Source organism: Melanotaenia boesemani, chromosome 17 (assembly GCF_017639745.1).
Source record: "Melanotaenia boesemani isolate fMelBoe1 chromosome 17, fMelBoe1.pri, whole genome shotgun sequence".
In the NCBI taxonomy this organism is placed as follows: domain Eukaryota; kingdom Metazoa; phylum Chordata; class Actinopteri; order Atheriniformes; family Melanotaeniidae; genus Melanotaenia; species Melanotaenia boesemani.
The window spans coordinates 28,367,657-28,393,782 of NC_055698.1; the positions used below are offsets into that span (position 1 = coordinate 28,367,657).

At 38.3% G+C, this 26,126-nt stretch overlaps 1 protein-coding gene across 1 annotated transcript; it reads left to right on the forward strand.

Annotated features, from left to right (window-relative positions):
* Positions 1-9,803: 9,803 nt before the first annotated feature.
* Positions 9,804-15,931, forward strand: slc39a7 (solute carrier family 39 member 7). The gene is made up of 8 exons (XM_041967014.1): positions 9,804-10,098; positions 11,711-12,198; positions 12,612-12,780; positions 12,996-13,076; positions 13,162-13,296; positions 13,749-13,847; positions 14,509-14,705; positions 14,856-15,931. Exons 2-8 carry the CDS (start codon positions 11,719-11,721, stop codon positions 15,108-15,110), a joined length of 1,416 nt encoding a protein of 471 aa, XP_041822948.1. The 5' UTR covers positions 9,804-10,098; positions 11,711-11,718; the 3' UTR covers positions 15,111-15,931.
* The last annotated feature ends 10,195 nt before the right edge of the window (positions 15,932-26,126 follow it).

Sequence of the window (26,126 nt, forward strand, 5' to 3'; positions counted from 1 at the left end):
AGGATGTAAACCCCAATATAGTATGTGATAGGAAGAGTGAATACTTCACTACAATACCGCTTTCATCTTCAAGGAAACTACCAGGACCTTCATGATTCATTTCAAACAAAGGAAGATTCTCAGGAGAACACATTAGCAGAGATTTTTACAGCTAGAATAAAACTTTTGACCACAAAACAGCAAAAGTAACACATGATTTATGATTTTGTGATTCTTTTTTAGGCTTGCTTTAGATTTTTAGATAAGTTTCTTCCCCCCGTGAGGTTTGGGTGGTATGTTAGAATCAGTGATTCCTAGTCTGTGTGATAATCTGTGCTGCATGTATCCCATGCTGCCCTCTGTACAAGGGGATCTCATGAAAATAAAGGACAAGCCAAATAATTTTTCTATACATTAGATGTATCATTCTGTTCAGTTTTTTCATTAATAAATATGTCAGGAACAGTTGTGTCTTTCAATAAGTTGCAAAGAGCACTTTGACATGTGGAGAAGCCATCTATCACACCACAATCTTAAAACAGATCTAGAAGCACAGCCATTCCAGGTGTTTGATAAAAGAACTATTTCTTTTTGTTTGCACATACACAATTCAGCTCTTTTTTTGGTGTTAGATCCAGTTTTGATAAAAGCAAATCACAATAATAAAAAAACAATGGTGAAATAGAGATGAGCTAAATCATCAGTGTTACTAGATGGTATAAATACTGGACAGATATTCATCTAGATAAGCAACTAAACTAATGCTAATGTTGCTGCTTGTTTGTTATACAGTCCTGTGCCCACTTTTAGGTTCCGTGACTTTTTTTTTTTACCCATATGTGACCCATATGTCATCTTTTTGTTACAGTGTTCACAGCACAAAACAGATTTTTTTCAATCTGACCCAGGTCACTTTCCCATGTGATACTCAATCAGACACATATCCGATCAAAGCGATCGTAGTATTTCATCCGACTTTTACCTCACAATTCTGAGCTGGAAGAGACTAGACAAGGTGAGACTGAGACAATTGACGAAACAATTTTTTTCGGCTTTTTTTTCAGCTCTCATTGCACAACAGCTTTGAAACTGACAGACACGCTAACAAGTGTAGCATCCATATTTACCTCCGTAAATAAAGCCTGCCATATGTGACGTCACATCTTCCTCTGCGCATGTGGGTCACTTCAGGGATGTGTACAGTTCACTCTGAAGTGTGATGGAAGTCCTATTTAAATAAATATTGTGAATAACCACGGAAAGAAAAAGAAAAATCGGGTTTCAGCATAAAGACCTGCAGTGTGAATGCAGTCTTATAGAGGTTGTATGCAGGGCTTTAAAATTAAAATTCAGCCTAGTGCAATATGACATTTGAATTCAAGGACTTAACATTTGCAAAGCACTTATTTTTCACCACCTTTGTTTTACCCCATAAAACACTGAATGCTTACAATGCTGCTTGACTGTTTTTTTTTGTTTTTGTTTTTGTTTGTTTAAATTACACCCTCCAGCTGTACTCATATACTCTGGACCAGTGGAAACCTAGTAAGTAGCACGATGTGGCAGGTGTCAGCATTAACTCATTATAAAACAACACTTGGTTGTGTGAAGGTGGAGGTGAGATAAAACTTTTCACAGCTTCAGAAAGAGATGGACACTATACAGACAGTTCAGCCCCTTCGCTCAGCCAAGCCAAGGCAGGGAAAATACATCTGTTATTTAACAGTTTAGTATGACATTGGAGGTTATTGCATTTGCACCTCTTTTAGCTTTGATCATGCTTTTCTCATTTCCCCACCATGCATTTCTTTAAACAGTCACACTCACTTAAATTAAATCCATATGTCCACAAAATCCTCATCTTTCATTTTGTGCTCAATATTTGCAAATCTAAACCTTTCTCGCTCTGAGTATTTGAATAATTTGAACTTTTCTAAACTGTTCAGTCTAGCAGATTATAGAATAGCCTTCATCATGGGGGATTTGCACAATAGTAATTAATGGCAGTATAAAAAGCTTGACACAGTAAGGCACTTCACAAATGAAAGGACTTTGCTTATTTAAATGCATGCACTTCGCTGTGCTTGAGTTGACCATCTTGTGTAAAATGATTATTGTTGACAGCCAATATTTGCACTGTTAAATGTGTTTTTGGAACCTTTTCAGCTGATACATTTCAGCAGTGCACTAAATGAGGATAAATCAGGCAGAATGCAGCATCGTTTGCAGCTGCCAACTCAACATTGTTATGAGGCTGAGGGGAAAATGGTGCAAAGAAGGAGAGCGGGGGATATTTGATTCATCTGTGCTCATAGGAATGATGGTAGGGTGAACAAGATTTTATGTCATGTATGTGTTCAGCCCTGCTGAAGACCTAATGAGCATGGAAATCATCATTGCTTATAGTTTTCTCCTGAGGTTTTCAAAAATACCTTAAGCTTTCTGTAGCCTTTCAAAAAGCAAGATCAGAAAGTTAACTCACGTGTAAAGTATCCTCTTCTCTTTCTTACAAGATGGCAGCTTTAATGCCCATCACTAAAATAACCTGCACTGTGCAGTACTCATAATATAACCCAGTTCATTGGTCACATCTGCATTGGGTTCAATCAGAACCTCATAATTATACACATGCAGCACTTGGAAACAAATTTGGGAAAAAGGCTTTTTAATTTGAAGCTACAAATAACCAATTTATTATGCAAAATAGCAATTAGTGTGCACGAATTGTGGCTTTCTCTAGTCAGTTACAGCAGCAGCTAGAGCTTAATGGTTCAAGAGTCTGACACAAGAGCATTTATCGATGGGAAAGTTGTCAAGGAATACTTTTTAAAGCAGTATTTAAACTACAAACCAACCCTTCATATATTTGTACAATAAAATTTTCTGTTCATGCATTTTACCCAACACACACACACAGGATCGAAATCACAAATATTTGAACTTTTAGTGGACATTGACAGGTGCCATTACTTAATGGAATGTGGTTGTAATTGCATCTTGTGACAGTGCAGCCTTTGTGAGAAATTTGCAGTGACAGCTAGGATGGATTTAGTCCAAAGTGTTGTTGTTCTACTTATCCAAAATATGCTAAACTCAGACTTCTACAGAGATGCTGTGGGGCACCAGCAGCCATCACTAAATTAGCAAAAGGCTGCTGGGTATTGCCTCACAACAGATTTTTTTTTATCTTCCAAAAGCATCATATTCTAAAATTTTGATATTAAACATGATCATTGAGGATTAAAGTTCCTCATGGCCCCTCCTGGAAACTTTAATTGGTATACATCCACCCCAGGGACTAATTTACCTGAACCCCAGGACAGGACAAGATAGGTGAGTGAATACCATTTACCTACAAGTTTCACATTTTCCTCAAGTACTCAGTAACATCAGGTTTATTGTTCTTTTAAATTAAATATTAATAAATAAAATATTAATAAATAAATGAAAAGATAAATGAAGGCATCCGCCACATTAAACAAAATACTCTTTTTTTCAAAACATTGTCTTCTGTGTGGCTTTTGTGGTCTTTCATTAGAAAACTTTGAGATTAGAGCCTAGTAAAGGACCCAAACATCTTCCATCAAAACCCAAAACCTCTTCATTTGAGACTGACCTCTATTTGTCCAAATGTCTTGTTGTGTTGCACAGTCAAACGTAGTTAGTTACGTTTGTTGTTGCCAATACCTAAGTTTAATTTGTGAAACGATCATGCAAAAGTCTTTCTAACAAAACAAATGGTTCTTGTAACAACACATGACCCTTAACTCATGATTCTGGAACTCCTAGGCAGGGGGCCTGGAGGAAGACAAAAAATTATGGAAGCAGTGATTTAATGTAAAAGAAGATGCGGAGGTTAGGGTTACATGGACAGAGATGATTCAGAGTGGCGAATCCTGAACAGTTAAAAAGAAAAAGAAAAGCAGATTCTGCTGTGCTGAATGCCACAGGGCTGTTTTTCCTTTTCACTGCAAGAAAAATTTACTCATCAGTTAAAATAATAAAAACTTCAACCTCTTTAGAAAAACATGCCATGAACCTCAGATCTTTTCCAAGAATTTGCAGTTACTCATGTGAAGTCAGGATGTTGCAGTTTCCTTGTTTATAAATAATATTTAGACCTGGAGATATCATGTTTCCCTGCTGCAACTTACTTGACTCAAAATAATCATTAAGCAGCTGCTGCAGAGCTTGACAAAATGTTGGAGAAACATTGTATTTAAATAAGGTGTGTTGCAGCACGGAAATATCTGGCCTGGTCAGTAGCTGTCAAGGCCCTGAGTCAATGACCCCTGGTTTAACCTTTCATACACCCTGCAAAAAACCTTCCCTGCAGCTTTCCATGTTGTTTTGGCAGCTGATCCCAAAATCACATTGAAAACCAAAGCATCAGTATATAAAGGTTGGAAGTAAAAATGGGTTTGGGAAAATAAGATGGCCTGTAACAACATGTTGGATGTGTAGATGTTTGAAAAAAAAAAATAATTACAAACTTACAGATGTTGAGAGCGGTCATACTCACATTTTTTAAACACTTTTTTCTTGTAATAACGGGATTATTTATCTTCTTTTCTCCAGAAAAAAGACTTTCTTGAGATGACAGATTATTCCAAATGCAGGGTCACAAGAGGGTGGAATCCTATCCCTGCTGTTCCTAGTCCAGGGATCACCAACTCCAGTCCTCAAGAGCTGGTGTCCTGCAGGTATTAAATGTTTCCTTGCAGCAACACACCTGATTCAAAGTAATGGGTCATTATTAGACTTGTGCAGACTCTGACAGCAAGCTGTTAAATATCAATTTTATTTGAATCAGGTGTGTTGCAGTAGGGAAACATTCAATACCTGTAGGACGCCAGCCATTAGGGACTGGAGTTAGTGATCCTTATCCTAGTCCATCACAGAAACACCTCAGCGAAACAAATATTCTGTCAGACTCACACTCCCTCCTAGAGAGAATTTAGTAACTCAAATCAGCCTAACATGCATGTCTTCCACATATACTGCATAACCACATTACTACAATTTACATCTAACCTAGTGTTAGAGACAATCTGACAAGCAGGCACATAGTGAACAAATCTGTTTGGGGAGCAACTATCAACATTCTGGGGAGACAAAAGAGAAAAGAGACAGTGAATCAGAACTGATGTGCTGTGTTAACTTTATTATTAATAATTAATAACATGTGGCTCAAAAAAATGCAAGTCTGCCTCAGGTTGCTCCATCAGAATAAACCGCAGTGATCACATCCATCTGAGCCTCCCCTGCTGTCTCCCCGCATCCATCTTCTCATTAATCATGCTACACCTTTCTGCTAACTCTCATCCCCCTGAGCCTCCGGAGGAACCAGGAAATGTCAGCAGGTCCTGACAAGGCCACATCAACACGGTAAAAACGAGGGTAACTGAGGCCAAAATCACAAGACAGGCTGTTTATTTAATATTAAGATTTAACTACGACCTACTCATGTGTTCAAACTCTGCTCTTAATTGGAATTTTAACTCATCAAACTTTAGAGTTTTTGTCATGCATCACTAAAAACAGACAAAAGGAGTCCAAGGAACAAGGAAATAATTAAATATATCATTAAATAATGACCTAAATCTGTCATTAAATAACTAAAGTTATAATTAAATACATTCATGTGTTATTAAAAGCATCACTAAGTCATTAAAAATACCAATTAATGTATGTAAAAACATATATAATAATTTCACTATTTAATTAATTATTTCATGGTCCTGTGTTGCAGTGCATCATGAATTTATTTTATCTGTCAACATAGTCCGTAGGACACTTAGTCCTGCATCTACAGCCAGACGGTGCTATGTTGATAGTTTTATGACCATTCAGGCTTCTACTTTCATCTCTTTTCCTGTACATCTCAAACATTCTGCTTATAATTGATGATGGCTGTTAAAATGTGCACCAATGACATCCTGGGCAGTCCCAGCACTCACTGAGTGCAGCAAATTTAAATTTCGATTCAGACTAAAGGACATCTTAAATGAGCTTTACTGTAGGAAACCCGATTTATGGACCACATATAAATTTTATTCACTACATGGGAGAATTCCTTGCATTTGGGATGCAGAATTAAAAAGTGTTGCACTATGGCAGCCGAACATCAGCCTAAAACAGAACCAAAACCAAACTCCTCTTCCTCTCAGAACATCGACCTTTTTCTTCTCCTCATGTAAGAAAACCTGGCAATAAGACCATCTTTCCACTGCTACATCTTCACATAGCAAAAAGGTGTTTGTGGCTGTGTGGCAGGAGCTTCCTCTGACATTGGAGCATTTCTTCACAGCCCGGAAAGGATTTGTAGAAAAGCCTACAAAATGCCATGCAAATCTTAATTAAACAATTATCCTGCACATGCAAGCGGCTCCTCAGAATTAAAGGAACTACTCGTTGCAAAATTGATTTTGACAGCTTTATTCTGTTTCTTCCAGTTTAATTTAGGAGGAACCAGCTATGTTAGCAGTTCCTCATTTCATTAATATGCATGTGTAAATCCAGAAAGCCTCTGGAAACCTCTGGATGTGAAGCAAGAGGTGGGTACTATCTTAGTGCATTTTATTAATCTGCACCAAGCAACTTTGAGGACACAGAAATTAGGTTCTCATTTTCATAAAAGTCATAATAGGGCAACAGCTCTAGTCCTAAAAACTACATTGATTCCATGGATCATTTGTGTAGATATAATCCAAACATAAACACAAACACAACACACAATTCATAAATACTGACCAAACATGCCTTAATATATGATGCCCTACTTTATATTCTGCTCAAGATTCATATCTTCACTGCTACCAAATCCAAAAATACTGCATGAAAATTAAAGTGATTTACAGCTTTGGTCATCCCGTGAAAATGCATTTTTCTTCAAATATTATATGGAAAGACAGCCTTTTATGGAAGCATTACAACGTGAGAATCCATGCATGTAATGTATGTGAAAAGGGGACACATTATGTTAATCAGCTTCCATCTGGGACACACAAGGCCACTTCCAGAGAAATTGGTGGGAAAACTTCCATTCTGAGTTCTCAGTGATTGAGTTTCAACAATGCAGCAGGCTGGAGACATTTACATCAGGCCACCTGATTCTCATCAGTATTCTGCCACTGACATTTCACAGCCCGCCTCATCATCACAAATACAACAGTATCACACCAGAACTGGCAGGTATGAAGGGAGGTGTGTTTGCAGGGAGGTTAAGTCTCAATTCTCCCTATTACTGTGTTTTAAAAGCACTGTCTTGTGTGATGCCCTTGAATGGAGGCAAGAACATCCAGGTTTCATGGGTATATTTTTTTTACTTCAGCATTTCTTTGCAATCCTGTCACCCACATTTAAACAGATATTTTTAAACAAGAGAAGCTCAGTTTACAGAGCTGTGGACAGGGTAATATTAGAGTTGCCACATCAGATTGTGATCTGCTATCTCCTGTTTTGATGAGCTGATCTTCGCTTTATTAACATATGTTGCTGGTTTTGAATAAAACCTGATCAGACCTCAGAAGCTGGTCGAACAACTGGTACAATTTTGTCAGATAACTATAAAAAAGTGATGGTGGCACCTAATTTCAATAATCAGGCATTATGTTCACTGTGGGACCACAATAATTACAGACTAGTGAAGGACATACATGACTGCACTGTCTCATAATGGAAATAGACACATGACAGTAAATCACAGCCAAATCACAACATTGAGTGTTCCTGGTTTACAGTCAAATCCCAGATCTGGAGACTGTGAGGGAGTCAAACTGAAAAGACATTGAAATGGCATATTGCCGAGATAGAGTGGATGTACTGGCCTGCAAAGTCACAGAAAAAACTGTGCACATTGAAGTTTTGTCCATGACCAGGGATCCAATTACACAGGGGCTTTTGAGGGAGGCTTATTTTCAGGCGGGATCCCCGAATTTGCATATCACATGCAAATATATTATTGCACGGTAACGTGGTTAAAAACAGGGTTACTGTCACACAGATTCTGCTACTGCTGTATGCAGCTTGTTCAATTAGAAACAACTGCAAAAAGCTGCATATTAAGTGGTTGTTGTATGGGCGGTTCATGGCTCACATTAAGCAATGCTGCTGTCCAATATCACAGAAACAATAAACAATGGCACTGAAGGAAATGCTACAGATCATGTGTCTTTTGGAAAATGTTGTTAATTAAATTAGATAAATGAATAAACACACAACAATTTTAGGGTTCAACATCTCTTGATGTTGCACCCTGTAGAGCGTAATTTCTAGCATTTACTACTTGAGAACATTAATATATCTTTCATAAGGTGGTACAAAGTTACCTTAAGGTCAAGTTTTGAGGTCTAGTGGCAACAGAAGTCCAGATTGTACTTGTGGGATAGAAATGTACTCCTAAAGTACCCCTTTGTCTGACAGTTTGCAAAATTCAAGCATCATTTGTGATACTGCATATTACATCTTTGAAATTGGCTAAAAAGATATTTATAAATTATGTCAAATCAACTAAATTATATATGATTATTAAATGTTTAAATGCAGGAGCTTCAAGACAATGATAGCTGGAAGCTGCAAAGTTTTTCTTGTGTCAGTGTTTGCTCTTTTAGGAACAAGGAAGAAGAAGTTTCTTTGGGAAAATCTCAGAAAATCTCCTATTCAGTCATTTTTTTTACTGTAACTTTGTGTTCGTAAGCAATTCTTTTTTGATACCAGGGTCAAATATTACTTCTGTTTACAGAAAATGTTGCTGATGTTGTGGTAAATCTGCTATGATTGTCTACTTCAAGTCATTTGGGAAATTATTGTTTAATCTTACATTTCCAATGCAAACAAATCAATATTGTAAAATTTAAATAGACCTTTTTCTCCATGCTTTAAATGTCCTTTAAGCTTTTGTGGAATCCTCTAGCTTTTTCATAGTCATTTAGATTTTTGAACATCCAGATGCAAAGTGGAGCATTTTTATGTGCACACTGCCATGTCTTTTTGTAGGATATTTTTACATTATCAGTACATCCATGTGCTTTACATGGAAAGAAGGGGAAATGAGAAAAATGCACTGTAGAATTCCACACATGTAGCTATACATGTATGTACTTATACTCACAAACATGCATATATATATATATATATATATATATATATATATATATATATATATATATATATATATATATATATATATATATATATGCACACACACAATAGGCATATAAATGCAAACATAAATGCATGTATATATTTGATAATGGTAAAGGTATAACTGTGCAAGTGGCTCCAGTTGAATCCATGAAACAGTTCTTGTTCTACTAGACATGTAACTATTTTACGCTATGCAAAGCAGTTCTGTTAATGCCTACTATGTTATTTTAAAAAAGATCAGTATCCAAGAAAGTTTTAAGATTTCTCAATCGTTCACTCTGTTTCAAAGACAAACATAACAACTCTAAAATGTAACTGGACATCCGGCAACCACTCATAGCGTTTACAGATTAAGTGAGACAAGCTTGTGGTACTACAGAATTTCTTTTTGCATATTTAAAAAGTACCTGCAAAGACATAAAACTTGTGTCTCTAACGATTACATCACATCAGTGCAAAACAAAATAGGCGGTCCATATTAAATTATTGTGCAAACGTTTGATTATTTAGTTGATGTGGTTGTTTTGTTTGTTTGTCGTCATTCACACGGACCTGTATCCTGTCCTCCGGGGTACTGAGCTGAGCGTGTCTGGGTATAATTCAGTTTCATCTCGCGATATTTCCTTGGAGTCCTCGTTACCCTCCTTTAGTCTCTATTATATCATCATAAGGCAGGTTCTGCAAATTTATCAGTGCAACTTTTTCATTTGTGTCTCACCCATTATTATGTGAAATTCTACCAACTGATTAAAAAAAAAATATCACGAATGTTGTTTAATCTCAGTGCCGACAAATAAGCCCAGGAGGAAGCGCAATTGGAATGGAACGCGTCCTAGCGAGATTTCACTGAGTTTAGATGAGTGAATGCCACGTCTGACCAGCAGCATCGACGTAGACAGGAATATTAGCTCCTTTGCACTCAGGATAGAGTTAACCAGTTGCCCATCAGGTCGAAGTATCTAGCACTATCTGGTAAGAATTAAAATTTCCGTTTTCTATTGTATTTAGTGTTTTTAGTAATGCCTGCTGCAGCAGCAGCATGCTAGCTGTTTGATTATTAGCTCTCCAGCTATCTTTGCTAGCAGGCTTTCTTAACTCCTGGAAATCAGGATGATCAGAAAGCATTGTTTGATGATCGGCTTTTATTGTTTGTCGTCCGATTAAGGGTGCCTCTTTTCAAAGAGAATCGAGGAGATTATCTGCTTTACATCAACATCTAACGTGTGAAACTGCTACCAGCAGATAAACAATCACAGCACTAAGCTAGCTAAACAAGTCTAAAATGAGACTATTAAGGGGGCCAAGATAAATGTGCCATCGGACTTATAACATTAAAATGTGCATACATTAGCTAGTACTGTTTACTACCATATCATACATTGTTATATGGGAGAAAATCCAGAAAGTGAATGACGAGCAAAATGATAACTTTCTTGCACTTCAATGTCGCATAGCACTGCACAGTCGTAACCTGCTTTTTAAAAGTTACGTGACTGGACAAATTAAATCAGTCACTTCATTGTAGTCTGAACTAAAACGAATCTTTAATCATGTGCTATAAAGTGGCATTGTTATTATTCTTAACAAGAGATCGCAGTTTCCTTTAACTGACACAGAATCAAAGAAGCATTTTGACCTGCTCAGCAGACCATCCATTCGTTGCTCTGATTAGTTACTTGCTGCACGTTTTATTTAACCAAATGTTATGTGCTGGAGCTTTTTGCCACTTCAGTCAATCAGAAGACCGATTGTTAAACTGATCCTCACCTTCTTGCCATTCATTACAACTTGTCACCATGACTTCTCCAAACACAGACAGAGCTGTGGACGAAGCTGCAACAGCTGTTAACGCTAAATGACACTCATACCTGATGATTATAGTTTGTCTGTATTCACCATACATGTTGATAATAGTGAACAGTAGATATGCTTTTCAGTTGATGATGCCAAATATTTAGGAAACAGGGGTGGTTAGAAACGGCACTTCCTAACTTTTGCTGAGTTTTGCTTTACACACAAGCTAGCAAACGGATGTAAACACACCGGCTGCTTTGCGCAGTTGCTGATTTAGCAAAGAAACGCAAGAAAATATTAATGAAGGTAGAAAGGAAAAACAAGAGGGAAATTAACAGAGCAGGAAATAAGAAAAAGGGCCAACATAGGACTGACTTTTAGTGACCAGGAGAGAGTTCACAGTACAGCTAGGATGTAAGATTGATGCCAAATTAGCAGTTACGCCTCACTGCGGAAATCTGCCACAGTACCACAGTGCTTCTTAAAATACAAGGTGGGGCATGACTATGGATTTACAAGGCTGTCTGTAATGCATATGTACATTCAGTCTTTTTTATGCCCAGCCTTGTTTAAATAATGACCTGCGTCTTCTACAAAATAGTCAAACAGTTCCAGTTATTCTGAAACTACCTTAAATCAGTTTAACAATATTCTGTTATTGTTGTTTGTTTAATTTATTTTGATGCATATTTTAATGTCTAATATTTCTGTTATTTATTCTGTAACATTTAGTCATGTTTATACAGCATGTCAGCTTTAATGTTATTATTATTTTGTTTGGTCTTTATAGGGAATAACATGGGCTGTATACGTCTACTAGCACTGACACTGGCCACATCTGCAGTACTGCTGTCGGCATCTCATTTAGCTACAGCTCACAGCCATTCCCATGGTGACCATGGCCACGCCCACTCCCATGGCCACCATCACCATGGCCACTCCCATGGAGACGATGATCACCACGGCCACTCACACGGGTCTCAGGCGAAGATGTTCCATGGAGCCAGCAAGTGGAGCGCTGAGGCCAACCTTCCTCCACATGATGAGGAGCATCACGTGCATGCACACGATCACGGACATGCACACTCCCATGATCACGGACACGCACACTCTCACGGGCATGCACACTCTCATGATCATGGTCATGGGCACGCTCATCATGAAGATGTTGTTCGAGTAGAGAAGGAGGAGCGCGGGCATGGACACACACATGGAGCAGAGAGTGTAAAGAAGGGGGCAGATGGAGAGAAGAGGGACTTGGTGGAGCTCTGGACACAGGTGTGTTCATGGGAACAGTGGGGGGTCCTGTTTCAGTAAGGTTGCTGATCAGGGATGGTTTATATCGAAAAAATCTTTAGGTACAGACATTTAGTTTGAGGACAATTCAAATTATTATTTTTTATTATTATTATTGCACTTTGTTGCTTTTAGGCCTCTACATAGAAACTTAGGACTTAAGGCAATCACATGCTTGACTGCAGTGTTGATCCAAAGCCGATCAATATAAAATCAAAATCAAATTCAGTATCAGATCTAAACTTACATATCCAATCACCTCAGATTGTGTCTGTCCTCTTCTCTAATTTCTGTTTTGCCCTCTGACCATGTTTATAATAATCCTCCTGTTTGATGACATTTCTCCCTGCAGGAAAACATCACTTTTGTAAACTTCCTCCCATCATTGTCTGCAGGCTGTCGGAGCCACACTGCTGATCAGTGCAGCTCCTTTTTTCATCCTGTTCCTCATCCCAGTTCAGTCCAACAGCGACCAGCACCAGAAGCTGCTCAAGGTGCTGCTTAGCTTCGCCTCTGGTGGACTGCTGGGTGACGCCTTCCTCCACCTCATACCACATGCTCTAGGTAGGTAGTTTACTGCAGTTTTTTTTATAGACAATTTCTTGCAATATTTAGAAGCATTTATGTAAGTTTTGAAAATGTGCTTTGGATCAATAGTTTTAAAAAAACATCTGCAACAATAAAAATGCCACTTTTCAACACAAAATGCTTTAGATTCATTTGCTTCATGTGTTTCAGTATTTTTAAGTTAAATATCCATTTCCTCCCGTCATACTCAGAGCCCCACTCCCACCATGGACATGAAGAACATGGACACTCCCATGCTAGTGAAGACTCCCATGACCATGGTCACTCACACGGTATGCATTTAATGCTTTTCATCTTTTTGGCAACTTGTACACATCAACACTACCAACCAGTGCTTTATGTTCTCTGCCTGCACAGGAGCTGCCCACGGTCACATGATGTCAGTGGGCCTGTGGGTTCTCGGTGGGATCATCGCTTTCCTTGTTGTAGAAAAGTTTGTGCGTTTGCTGAAGGGAGGACACGGCCATGGACATTCCCACGGCCACTCACATGGTACGCTGTGGGGAATCTGTTTTCTGCCAGCCTAGACTAAAGATTTTCTATCATTTTTAATATATTCCTCAGATTCAGATGTGTCTTGATGCAACTTCCAGTGTAATAAAATATGAACTAGACTTGCAGTGTAATATTTAAGTGTTTTCACTTATTACCTTTTGAACACTTAGTTTTATATGGCCTGGGTCCGTCTCATGCTTTTACATATTATTACAATAACCAAAAAGGAAGCAACATTTTTTTTTTTTATGACCGCTTCAGTTTTTGCTTTGCAATTCTGCCATTTGACCACTAGATGTCACTACATCCTACAAACAAAAGACTAAGTACAGTGATGGTCAGTTCAGGTTAAGCAGATGTAATTCTGCAACTTGTGTCACATAAAATATGTTTTTCAATCAGTAGGTTTCATCATAAAAATATGAATTACATTCTGTGTGACTTTTTAGGTGCTCCAAAGGAAAAAGACAGTGATGGAGAGGAGGAAAAAGAGGAGAAAGAAAACAAAGAAGTGAAGGAACCAAAGAAAGGAGAGAAGAAGAACACTGGTGAGGAATTCTTTGATGTTTAGACCTTGTAATGGTTATGTTTTTTTTAAATTTGAGAGTTCCCCGCAGTGGCCATGCAATGAACTGCCATTAGGGGACCTTTGAGAACAACTGTTAAACTTCTTTAGGAGAGCAGGATTGGATTGTGGAAATGTTTCTCTGGTTTGCCCACACATTTACTTTTGCACATGGAACCATTTACAGACTTTTACTGTGATCTGTTTTATAAATGGAAGTCTAAAACATCTGATATAAGTCATTTAATATAAAAAAAATAAAATATAGACCTTTTTTTGTTTATTTTTTATATAAATAATTTAAGAAAATGCATATTAAGGAAAATAGTAAGCATTTATATTTAGATGTTTATATAAAAAAAACGAGAGTCCTGAATGTATAAATACTTGAGACCTTGTTGAATTATATTTGGCTAAATTCAAAGTGAGACCACTTTACTGTCAACATCTTGAAAATAATAATAAAATATACATTGTTTTGCTGCTTGCTGTGGTTTGATAAATGCTTTCATTTTGCATAATTAAAATTAGGCGTATGCTTTGTGATTTATTGCTTACATAAAATCCTTTGCATCAAACTGCAGCAGTGGTACCAAATTATTCCAGAAAAGTCACATTATTATCATGTCTCTACACCTACACAGACATCAAGGTGTCAGGTTACCTGAATCTGGCGGCCGACTTCACACATAACTTCACCGATGGCCTGGCAATCGGAGCGTCATTCCTGGTCAGTCCAGCAGTGGGCGCTGTTACCACCCTCACCATCCTTCTGCATGAGGTCCCGCATGAGATTGGAGACTTTGCCATCCTTGTACAGTCTGGCTGCACCAAGAGGAAGGTAGCTGACTCCTCAGAGTGGGGTTTCTAACATTTCTATGTAAAAAAAATGCAGCAGTTAGATTAATTTAACATGCACCGAACATTATAGAGAATTAAAATGAATGTATGCATATAGCAACCACCTAAGCTTGTTCCTCTCCTCCTTCAGGCCATGTGTCTGCAGCTGCTGACAGCTGTGGGAGCTCTGGCCGGTACAGCCTGCTCCCTAATGGCTGAAGGTGTGGGCGCCGCGGCAACCGCCTGGATCTTGCCCTTCACGGCTGGAGGGTTCGTTTACATCGCTACGGTGACGGTGCTCCCTGAGCTACTGGCGGGCCGCTCCAGTTTCGGCCAGTCTCTAATGGAGATTCTGGCTTTGCTGTTCGGAGTCGGCATGATGGTGCTGATCGCAGAGTACGAGTGAGGCGCTGCAGAAGGGGCAGAAACTTACCGCAGCTTCAGCAAACAAACACTCAGAGGAAAAAGACAGCTTAGGTAGAGCTCAGGTGGATTATTGTTTGTGCCAGTGGTGTGTTTTCATGTTTTTTTTTTTTTTTTTTGTTTGTTTTTGTTTTTTATATTAAATGGTATTTTTGGAAAACCACCACCAGTTCATGAAAAATGGCTGAATTTGTTGCTGTTCTTTTTTGTTTTTAGAAGCTCATTGGAACGTCCAGATTCTTCTTGCTATTTCTTTTTAAGGGAAGTGTCGGCATTTTTTCAATGAGGAGGCTGAGAAAGAAACAAACAGAAAAAGTGTGAGAGCCCCAAAATTAACTCATTACTCTCACTTTAAAGACCCTCCAACTGTTGTCTGACTGCAGCTAAAAACTGACAACTTGTTCTCATTTATAAGTGCTTAAATTAAATAAAATTTCCAGCCATAACACCAATTTTCTCTTTATCCAAGGGGCCGGTCCTCAGAGCTACAGTAGAGAGAAGCAGAAAGAGCGATGGTCTTTTTAAAATGAGCTGTCCTGTTTTCAGTTTAACATCTTTTTTTCCGTTTGAGGATACTGAATGTCACTTTTTTCTTTACATTCCACTTACAACTAAATCTCCCTTCTGTAATTGTTGATAATGGCTTCAGGTTTTATTTTCATCTGATTAAAATCTCACTGAATCATTGTTTGTACAAAGTGGAACATTCCTGCTTCGATTGTTGTTTCCCTGAGATAAAGAATGATGAAAACTCCTGCAGCTGTGCAGAATGTCCGCAATAAATGCTCATCATTTTCTAAGTGACGACCATTTCCCTGCATATTCTGTAATTATTCACTTGTTAAGTTGATTTCTTGTATTCAGCATCAATTCATTACAAGTCATCTTTATTTAAAAAGTAAACTAGTTTCAGTTCAGTTCAGTGCAATTAAAGATGGACACCTGTATAAACAGATGAAAGATATGTTTGTTTTAAATATGTCAAGCGTGAGTTTTCGGTCTAAACCAACTAAGAAATTGACATGATACTAATAAACTTCAGGGAGGTGGTTGCAGTCAGTATGTTGGAGAGGTTTAAGGAGTTCTCTGGAAAGACTTGACTCATGGACTGTGCAGATTTTTCTGAAACATGTCATCTCATACCAGTGAAGTATTAGGTCACTGGTATAGATGGTTTTGATACACAACCAAGATTCCTTCAGTCAGAAAATAATGAAAAAAGCAGCTCATGTGAATTTCTACAGTAAATCTAATCTTCTCTTTATCTGAGTTACCAAAGGAAAAAAAATCAAGATAACCTGGCACCTTCATATCTGTGTAGGTGTAGAGAAATGAGGGCTGGGCACCTAAACACAAACACAAGACTGAACAGTCTGGTAGTCTGATGGGCACCGGGAGTCTGGGCGGACTGATCAGAGGCTGAACAGGCGGACAGGCGGAGGGTAGTGTGAGACCCGCAGTGCAAGAGCAAGCAGAGAGCTGGGGTGGAGTGAACAGGTCCAACGACGTTGGGACAGAGCCAGGAGGTTGGTGAGGCACATCAAGCCATGAGGGTGGCTTGATTGCCGGATGAGACTCTGGTGTGGTGATCAGCCCAGGTGTAGTACGGGCTGGCCTGGAGTAACCCCGTAGACCTTCTGGCCAGACACAGGCATGGCACACAAAACCAGATAGAGGGAGACAAACGCACACACACTAGGGCAACCGGGAACGACAGACAGGGATCCTAAAAATAAAGCCTTTTATCACTTTAGTCCAACTTTTTCACTTCTTAAAACCTAATAATTTACATTACTTCCAAGTACATTTGTTCTTTGTACTGAGTTAATTAAATTACTGTAATTTTGTGTCATGCAATCCAGTTAAGTTCTTTCAACTTAATTTTTTATGTTGGTGTTATATGATACAGTTCTAATTATACACAATTGAATACTGGTTTCTTATGTCCCAAAACCAAATATTACTTAATAAATAATCACAAAAATCAAACGTTTTCTTCAGTGTAAAATGTATCACAAACCAATACTCAATACTTTTGGATAAAAGCACAAATTAGGTAAAACCAAAAATTAGTCACAATCCATGCTTGCTTATAATTAGAAAAAAAGTTCATTTTAAGACCCATTTTATTACGGTGTGTTTGTAAACAAAGGCTGCATTTTTCTTTATGTAAAAAAAAAAAAAGAAATTATGGCAGTGAAGTGATATAGTGCAATTTACACAACAGTTCCTAAAGAAAAAAAAATGAATAAATAAATAACAGACCAGAGAAAATTGAGGAAATCAGTGTTCTTTCGATTCTCCCACCCTCGCCCAGCCCCTCTATGTAAACTCCTCTAATAACATGCTGGCTTGCTGCAGAGGGTCCACTTCACTTCTGATGGCATACACCACCATGTACACCTCTGATTCAGCTTCATTCTTCTCATCAATCTGCTAAAAAACAGCTATAAAAGTCTAGTCAGAAAATTGTGAAACTGGTTTAAAGTATAAAACTGTATTCACACCTCTTTTCTCAAAACTTTGGTCCCTGGTGATGGGAAATGTAATGACATGGGGAAAAATATACTCCCAGTCAAAAGTCTGCACACACCTAGTGTATGTGAACATTTTAGGGTATTTTTCTTAAAATCAACATTTGACCTTGTTGCACAAAACTTCCTCATCTTTTAATTGTTCTGAAAGCTGTAAAAACCAAAACAATAAAGGTTACAAAAAATATTCATACTTTAGGTGGTACTAATACAACTACAATAAAACATTAAGATTAAAATTTAAAACTTGGTCAGACATTTTATGCAGTGAAATATGTGGCAGTTCCATGTCCATACGTTGACTACATGCCAAATAGTTCACATTGTGCTATAGATCCGAGACCGAGATGAACAGAAACAAAGTTTGGATATTCACTCCACTTCCTAAAGTATTTGGAACAGTGATGCCAGTTTATTATTTGGTTTGACATCAAAATATAAATATGGGAAAATATTTAGACCTTATCATACAATGTCTGACATCACCTTTTTCAATACAAAATAAATGTAAACATGACTGCTTTTATCTATATTATGAATTTATGTGATATCAGGCGCATTGATATGAGCACGAGCTTTCAGTGTATCCCCGGTCTTCTCTCTGAAAACGCCTCCCTCGTTTCTAAAGATCAGTCAGCTTGGTGTGGTGCTCGTCCAAGGCGGCCAGGAATCGTGGCTGAAGCTGCAAATTGTAAATCTTTGGGAAAGAAAGAAAAAAAATGAAAGAAAAACCAAGATTACTGCAATGCATTTTTAGATACTGAAATTGGTAATGTGGGACATCTAAGTAGTATGCTAGTTAAAACTATTATCTAGTAACTGTCTGTTATGTATTCACTACAAGTGAATATTCTGACATACCAGTGTTTAGAAACCATGAAAATATGACTGAATACGCGCTTCTAAGGGCTCTGGTTAGCTGAAAAGGTTGAGCAGGCACCTCCTGTATAGAGATCTGGCCTTTTACTGCTTTTTTCTCAACCTGCTTTTCTGTCATCTCCGACTCCTACCAGGTAGTTAGGGTTCAAAACGAAACGAGAACAGATTACACTGGCCTCAACAGCAGCTCAGATTGTTTCCCTCCGTCTAAATATTAACATTGCCACACCGCATGACTGAAAACTCCACAACACCTAAGAACTGTACTGCATCAACTTCAAATAGGATCTCAAGTTCCATTGAAACTACTTATCTGTAAGGTTTTGTCAGCCTACAGCATTTATTAAAAAATCTAATGGAAAGTATAAAGACACCAGCCAGAGTCCTCAAAACCAACCTTATTGTAGTTTCTACTGACACGAGTTTCTAAAACAACTTAGTTCACATTCTTGGCAGGTTTCTTATGAATAATGAGCCATCACTGATCAGTAAACCTTTTCATTGCAACCATTTTGACAGAAAAAAACAAGCAAACTGAGGTAAATTGTTCCATTTAATGTAGAACATGTGATGGAATATAATCAGTAACAGATGTGCACACTCATCTGTTGTGTCATGAGAGATGTGTACTGATGTCATTAAAATAGAATCAGAACAATTCCTCACCTCATCCATTGTGAACAACGCAGGCCATGTCGCTTTCAGCTCATCCACTTCCAACTCATTCTCCACAATTTCCTGTCTTCCCATTGGAAACGTCCGGGCCATTTTATCCTTTATGTTTAAGAAGCTCTGATATTAATGAAACAGAAGTGCCACCGTCTTTGCATGTCCACATTCAACAGAGGGCTAGAGGGGGAAAAAACAGGACCCATCTTACCTATTTGCCAATTTTTTTTAAAGGTACATAAAATGTGTGTTTGATCTATCCCAAATTTGTGTATTTAGTTATTTCTGTAAGAAAACTTATTTCTTTTTTAAATAAAATAATATTTAGTCTCACAACAGGCATTATAAATTGTCCCATTTTCGTTTCAATCACTTCATTCTAAAAATCAATGATCACATGGGTTACACAGGATTCACTGAGAAAGCACGTCATTACCCTTTTATTTACTTTATTTTTTGTGTCATAAGACCAACTTAAATTACAGATATATGATATTTTGTGAGTTTTTGGTAATTCTTAATAAATAAATATAAACTATGTAAAAGTTTTAAAAAATATACCTGCAAAGAGAACCTGCCACCCAGTTTTCATACCTTTCCTAATAAAATACATTGCAGTCTGTACAGTAATATATGACCTGAGTAGCTTTAAAATATCCAAGACAGTTCTCTAACATGCTGCATTTAGGGTGTGTCAAACCTATTTAAGCATTCATGCAAAAGGTTTTCATGGTTCTTTGATTTCTGACTTGCCCAGTTCAGCTATGTGGCTAAACCTGTGGCCTTGTCAGAAAACCAAAGAAAACTTGATAAAACAAAAGATAAAATGAGATTTTATATATTGTTTTCGACATTGAAAGAAAGAGCATTATCGCTGCCTATCATTCAGGCTATTTACTAGGTCAGGGCTGTTCAACTCTGTAGGTGCAGACAGCTGGAATTTTGCATTAATAATGATGTTCACAAGAGCTGCAGAGTTTGACGTTTCCCTGCTCCAACACACCTGACTCTGCGTTGAATAGCCCTGAACTAGGGCCTGAATAGCCTGGGTAAATTTTACTTCATTAGTTTGCATGGGTACTCTGGCAGACTGAGTCACATGTAAACCTCTAACTTGGTGGTTCCCAAACTTTTTGAGTCAAGACCCCCAACAATTACATATATTTGCTGCTCCAACTGGTCGCAAACAAGCTTGTACAGAACTTGATATGCAATTGATGAGCTATTTCATTTGAATTAGGTGTGTTGCTGCAGAGCACTATCTGAATCCACATGAGGATCCTTGAGGATTGGATCTGGTGATCCCCAATATATGATGTTACCAAATTAAAATGCCTTCACTCACTGCATCAACAAGACAGCAAATAAATAATCTGGGATAAAAAGAAATCTGTTAAACATAAAAACTGACGACGCCTTCTGGTGAATCCACCTTCGTCCTTCATGCTGCTCTGATGAGACTCACTGTTTAAAGGGCAGCACTGGTGCAGGGCTTAAACTTACTGTCTCAGGCAGCTTTACTCTGGAGGGTGTGTAGACATAGCATGTTTGCTATATTTCTGCTCAATGCTACAACAGGCATAAGCGCTTCTGCCATATTACATTTTGATATTTAATTCGTTTTAAGGCAAGGCAAGGCAGTGTATTTGTATAGCACATTTCATGTACAGGACAATTCAAAGTGTTTTAACATAAAACAAAAGCATTACAGATTATTAAGAAATAGCAAAAGGCAGCAACACGTAGCAAGAATCACAATAAAATAATAAATTATATTAAAATGATTAAAAGCAAGATTAGTTAAAAAGTTACCATGCAGATTTCATGTATATAGTACTTTTACTCCACAGGCTTTATGTTATTTGCAGTAATGTGAAAGCAATAAAAACAATAGTGATTTTCAGTTGCAAGAGCAAAATAAAATGCCCCTAGAATTTTTAGCTTCTATGCCTCCTGCAGGTTTGTGACCTGCGTTTGTGCCAAACATCAATATAACCTTGCCCTTGTCAGACACCAAGTTCATATATAAAGCAGAACATGCAGCGTTCTTGTTTAACTTAAAATTGAAAAAAAGAATTTTGCACTGACCATTAACATGAACTTAACTTTGCACTTGTAATGGCGGTGGAAACGGAAGTGTTGTCGAAGGCAGGTTAGCTTTAAGCTAACAGAGCATAGCGCTCCAGTTGTCTTAATTATGTTTTAGCAAGATTTAAACTTCGCAAAATAAATTTGAGTATAAGTAATATCAATGGCCATTTTGTTTGAGTATCATTTGCAAGCTTGTTAAGCTAGCCAGAGCCACGTGCTGGTTAGATCCAAGCAAATCTGTAAAATAGTTTTTTAAATGCCAATATAACACTCCCTGTGGCATAAAATGACCAAATATGACATCCTTGTGTAAAATCGTGTTTCGGTGCAACCGTTGAACTTCTGGGCACTTCCGCTGCCATGGTGCCGTGGTGCATCAGTGGTGGTGGTGTAAAATATAGACCTTTTTTGTCTTTTTTTTTTTTTTTTTATTGTAATAAATAATTTAAGAAAAGCATATTGAGGAAAACAGTAAGCATTTATTTGTAGGTGTTTATCTAAAACAATAAGAGTCCTGAATGAATGCTTGAGACCTTGTTGGAAATAATAAAGACAATGTGGACATTGTATTGCTGCATGCAGTGGTTTGATAAATGCTTTTATTTTGCTTAATTAAAATTAGGCGTATGCTGTTGACTTTGGTAAATCATGTTCAGAACTGCAGCAGTGGTGCCAAAGTATTCCAGCAGTTTCACAATATTAATGAATTCAGGACTGCCAACTGTCACGCACTGGTCTGAGACTCATTTGAGTGGCTTCACATGCTCTCACGCCACACCTCCGATTTCTTACTCTGAAATATGCATGAAAAACAATGTCGGACTAACTAATCGGGGGTTTCGGGAGGATTCCCGGTGGGCCACTTTACTTTTGGGCCGGCATCCCAGTGAAACAAATAAAAAAATAAGTGGGAACGGGCCTACAATATGATCTAAGTAATTATCGTAGGAGAATCAGTAATAGTGATGCACGGATCAATACTCGGATATCTATTTCTCCTATACTAACATAGCCTGACTAAACTTTCAGGATAGGTAGGAACTACTTTTTCTTCTGCCTGTCAATAATCTGCAGCTGGTTAAAACAAATGTCAGTAAAACTGAGATTTGGTTTTATTCTATTGTATGTTTTGCTATAAGCAGGTTAAGATAATCTTGTATTTATCTAGCTTTAAGGGGTCAGTCCTCCTTGTTTTAAATGTCAAACGTGAGTTTTCAGTCTAAACCAACTAAGAAATTGATATGATACTAATAAACTTCAGGGAGGTGGTTGCAGTCAGTATGTTGGAGAGGTTTAAGGAGTTCTCTGGAAAGACTTGACTCATGGACTGTGCAGATTTTTCTGAAACATGTCATCTCATACCAGTGAAGTATTAGGTCACTGGTATAAATGGCTTTGATAGACAAGAGTCCGTCAATCAGAAAATGTTGAAAAAAGCAAATAATGTGAATATATATATATATATATATATATATATATATATATATTCATTATCTGTACCGCTTTGTCTGTTACAGGTCACTGGGAAGCTGGAGCCCAATCCAGCATTTACATCAGCAGGTGAGAGGCAGGATACACTCTGGACTAGTCACCAGTCCGCCTCAGGGCCAACTCACTCCTAGGGAGAATTTAGAGTGACCATTTAACTTAACATGCATGTCTTTGTATGTATGTATGTATGTATTTATGTATTTATGTATGTATTTATACATACATGCAAACATACACATTACACACACACACACATATATATATATGGGTAAACCACATCATAGATAACTAGTCACATTTTAGGTGTGGTCTCGGTCTGATGATGTTTAAATGTGAGCAGGATGATGGAGAGGACTGTTTAGATAGAAGCTGTCATTAAACCAGTACATTCAATGGTTCAGATGTCATTGTTGGTATTTATTTATTTGTTTGCTTGTTGTTTGTTTGTTTGTTTATTTGCTGGTAAATCATCTTATTAGAGAACATCATGTTCAGTAATATATACTTCAACATTGAGCAGTTGCACATGTGCATTCAGAAGCTTAGAGAAAGTCTAATAAAGTAGGTTTTAGGTTCATTCTGACATCAGACAAAAAGTAGAATACTAGGCTGGTGACGCCACTGGTAAAAAGTGTAAATTGTAATTACAGTATGAAAACAATATGTTAGATTGTTATCAACCTGCTCATGAATAAACTGGACTTGATTCAACTTTGTCTTGTTTGTCTCTGGTGTTTACTCCCATTGTGGGTGGAGAGAAAACAAATGATGCCTGCATTGATTCCCTTTTTAACGTGAGAAGGAGGCACGTGGCAGCTTGTTGATTAGTATTGTCAGAAAACACTTCACGTGAACTGCATGAGCAGAAGAGAAGTTATTAATAGAATGTATGGTTGAGGAAGTGTTGGGTGTATTTTCACCACATGAAGATTTTTCTGGAACTTTTGCCAATCCTTTCACAAGAACCACCACAAAGGTTTCAACAAAAGCCTGTTTTTGTTGATGGTGTGACATTGTTTTTGCTTTTAATTGGCCTTGTGCTAACTGAGTGATTAGCTTGTATGCATTATTAACGTGTATTTTGCAGTATTGTTTTTTCCCTTTTAAATAATTTTCTTGGGGTGGCTGAGATCAGTTTTGGTTAAAACAAAAACATAAAATGTGTATAGTAAGGTAACGTGTGTACTGTAGTAAAATAAAATAAAGTAGTCAAAGAGACAGTTGACATATTGAGTGAAGCTTTTGTTAAGTAAGCAGTTAAAAGAAATGACCAGATTTCTAAGAATGTGTCAAACTATATAAACCAAGACTGAGTGTGTGTGAGTGGAATTGGGGGTAAGCCCTGTGGAACGCCACAGGAGAATTGAGGTGATAGAATTATTCAGAGTGAGTAAAAATGATTTGTTGGAGAGATTTGAGAGTAAGAGTTGACTGCGTAATTCTAATTCAGGAAGATTAACTAATAACTAGACAGGAGTTTTGCTACTGGAGTGTTTTTGTTGTTTAAATTTTAGTTTTTGTTATTAAAACCTTTTACCTGCATCGATCTGCTTCCCACCTATTAAGCCTGCAACTGGGTCCTCACACAGTTTCTTGTTATTTAATTTTAGTTTTCCAGGAATTTGTTGATCATTTGGTAATATTATCATTAGTTATGTCAAAGAAATTATTTCTATCTCATTTTTGTTTCCTCAAATTTATTTCTGCATTATGGCAAGACCAATTTTTTTATAGCACATTTCATGTAAAAGACAATTCAAAATGCTTTACGCAAAACATCAGAATCAGAATCAGAATCAGAATCAGATTTATTGCCAAGTAACTTTCATTACAAGGAATTTGTTGTGATTTGACGGTGCCTACATATAAATAGATAAATATGAACCATAAAGATATGAACAAGCCAACTGAACATATAACATTAAGACTGAAAAACTATATAAGAGTGGAAATAAAAATTATGTACATAAAAATAAATAAGAGTAAAGTAGTGTATTTACATTAAATGAAATGTGCAGTCTGTAGTATAAAAATAAAAATGTACAAATTGAAGTGACCAATGAAGGGGGAGTGTGTTAATGCGTTGTCAGTCAGGTAAGTCTTTAGGTGAGTTCCAGAGCCTGATGGCAGAGGGGAAGAAACTGTTTTTGTGGCGGGAGGTTCTGGTTCTGATAGACCGCAGCCTCCGGCCAGAGGGGAGAGGATCAAACAGATGGTGTCCAGGGTGGGAGGGGTCAGCTGCTATCCTCCCTGCTCTCCTCAGGGTTCTTGAGGAGTAGAGTTCTGGGAGAGAAGGAAGGCTGCAGCCAATCACCTTTTCTGCAGAACGTATGATACGCTGCAGTCTGCACCTGTCCTTGGCAGAGGAAGCAGCGTACCAGACGGTGATGGAGGAGGTGAGGATGGACTCCACGATGGCAGTGTAGAAGTGGACCAGCATTGTCCGTGGTAGATTGAACTTCTTCAGCTGCCTCAGGAAGTACATCCTCTGCTGAGCCTTCTTGATGAGGGAGCTGATGTTCAGCTCCCATCTGAGGTCCTGGGAGATGATGGTGCCCAGGAAGCGGAAGGACTCCACAGTGTCCACTGGGGAGCCACGCAGGATGACAGGGGAGGGGGGGGCTGTGCTCTTCCTGAAGTCCGTAATCATCTCTACTGTTTTGGAAGCATTGAGCTCCAGGCTGTTCTTGCTGCACCAAGCCATCAGACGGTCAATCTCCCATCTATAAGCGGACTCATCCCCACCAGAGATGAGTCCAATGAGGGTGGTGTCATCTGCAAACTTCAGGAGCTTGACAGACTGGTGACTGGAGGTGCAGCTGTTCGTGTACAGAGAGAAGAGCAGGGGAGAAAGAACACAGCCTTGCGGGGAGCCGGTGCTGATCGTCCTGGAGTCCGAAGTGTGGCTTCCCAGTCTCACGCGCTGCTTCCTGTCCGACAGGAAGTCTGTGATCCACCTGCAAGTGGTGTCGGGCACGTTGAGTTGTGAAAGCTTGTCCTGCAGACGAGCCGGGACGATCGTGTTAAATGCGGAGCTGAAATCCACAAACAGGATCCTGACGTAGGATCCTGCAGAGTCCAGGTGCTGGAGGATGAAGTGAGTGGCCAGATTTACAGCATCGTCTACAGACCTGTTGGCTCTGTAGGCAAACTGTAGGGGGTCCAGGAGTGGGTCCGTGATGGATTTGAGGTGGGACAGAACCAGGCGCTCAAAGGATTTCATGACCACAGAGGTCAGGGCGACGGGTCTGTAGTCATTCAGTCCTGTGGGTCCCGGTTTCTTGGGGACTGGGATGATAGTGGATGCCTTGAAACATGCTGGTACATGGCATGTC